The following is a 1,021-nucleotide window of genomic DNA, read 5'->3' on the forward strand; positions in this document are numbered from 1 at the left end:
CTGCAGGTGTTCCATGTGGAGGTGGAGGTGAAGGACATTAACGACAACCAGCCGGTTTTTCCAATGGCAGTAAAAAATTTGTTTATTTATGAATCCCGGCCGCCTGGTTCTCGGATTCCGCTAGAGGGCGCATCAGATGCAGATATCGGAGCTAATTCGCTATTGACCTACACTCTTAACTCCAATGAATATTTTACCTTGGATGTTAAAAGAAATTATGTGGAAATTAAATCCCTTGGACTTGTGCTGAAAAAACTTTTAGATCGAGAGGTCACTCCTGAGCATCACTTACTTATAACAGCAGTTGATGGTGGGAAACCAGTACTCACTGGTACTATTCAACTGAAGATCACCGTTGTAGATGTAAACGACAATGCCCCAGAGTTTGAGAGCACGATCTACAAAGTCAGATTATTTGAAAATGCACCAAACGGTACCCTAGTAGTGACTGTTAACGCCTCTGATTTGGATGAAGGGATAAATAAGGACATTGTGTATTCTTTCAATACAGACATGTCAGCAGATACTTTGTCGAAATTCCACATAGACCCTGTTAATGGATACATCAGTGTAAAGGGTAACATAGATTTCGAGTTCACTAAGTTATATGAAATCCAGGTAGAAGCAACAGATAAAGGAAATCCCCCAATGGCAGATCACTGCACGGTTGTAGTGGAAATTTTGGACACCAACGATAATGTACCTGAGTTGGTTGTCAAATCACTCTCTTTACCTGTATTAGAAGATGCTCCACTAGGAACGGTAATCGCTCTGATCAGCGTTTCCGACGGCGATTCCGGTGCCAACGGGCAGGTGACCTGCACCCTGACTCATCATGTACCCTTCAAGCTGGTGTCCACCTTCAAGAATTACTATTCGCTGGTGCTGGACAGCGCCTTGGATCGCGAGAGTATGGCCAACTATGAGGTGGTGGTGACCGCGAGGGACGGGGGCTCGCCTTCCCTGTCGACAACGGCCAGCGTGTCCGTGGAGGTGGCCGACGTGAACGACAACGCGCCCG

At 46.2% G+C, this 1,021-nt stretch overlaps 1 protein-coding gene across 1 annotated transcript; it reads left to right on the forward strand.

The window, feature by feature from the left end:
- Nucleotides 1-3: 3 nt before the first annotated feature.
- On the forward strand, nucleotides 4-1,014 carry LOC113617285 (protocadherin alpha-3-like; the record flags this gene model as incomplete). Its single annotated transcript, XM_027100508.1, has 1 exon — nucleotides 4-1,014. A coding segment is annotated over one exon (1,011 nt), but the record flags the coding sequence as incomplete, so codon positions are not given.
- Nucleotides 1,015-1,021: the final 7 nt, after the last annotated feature.

This window comes from Aethalodelphis obliquidens, unplaced genomic scaffold (assembly GCF_003676395.1).
Source record: "Aethalodelphis obliquidens isolate GAN/ISIS:26980383/991018 unplaced genomic scaffold, ASM367639v1 scaffold5319, whole genome shotgun sequence".
Classification (NCBI taxonomy): Eukaryota; Metazoa; Chordata; class Mammalia; order Artiodactyla; family Delphinidae; genus Aethalodelphis; species Aethalodelphis obliquidens.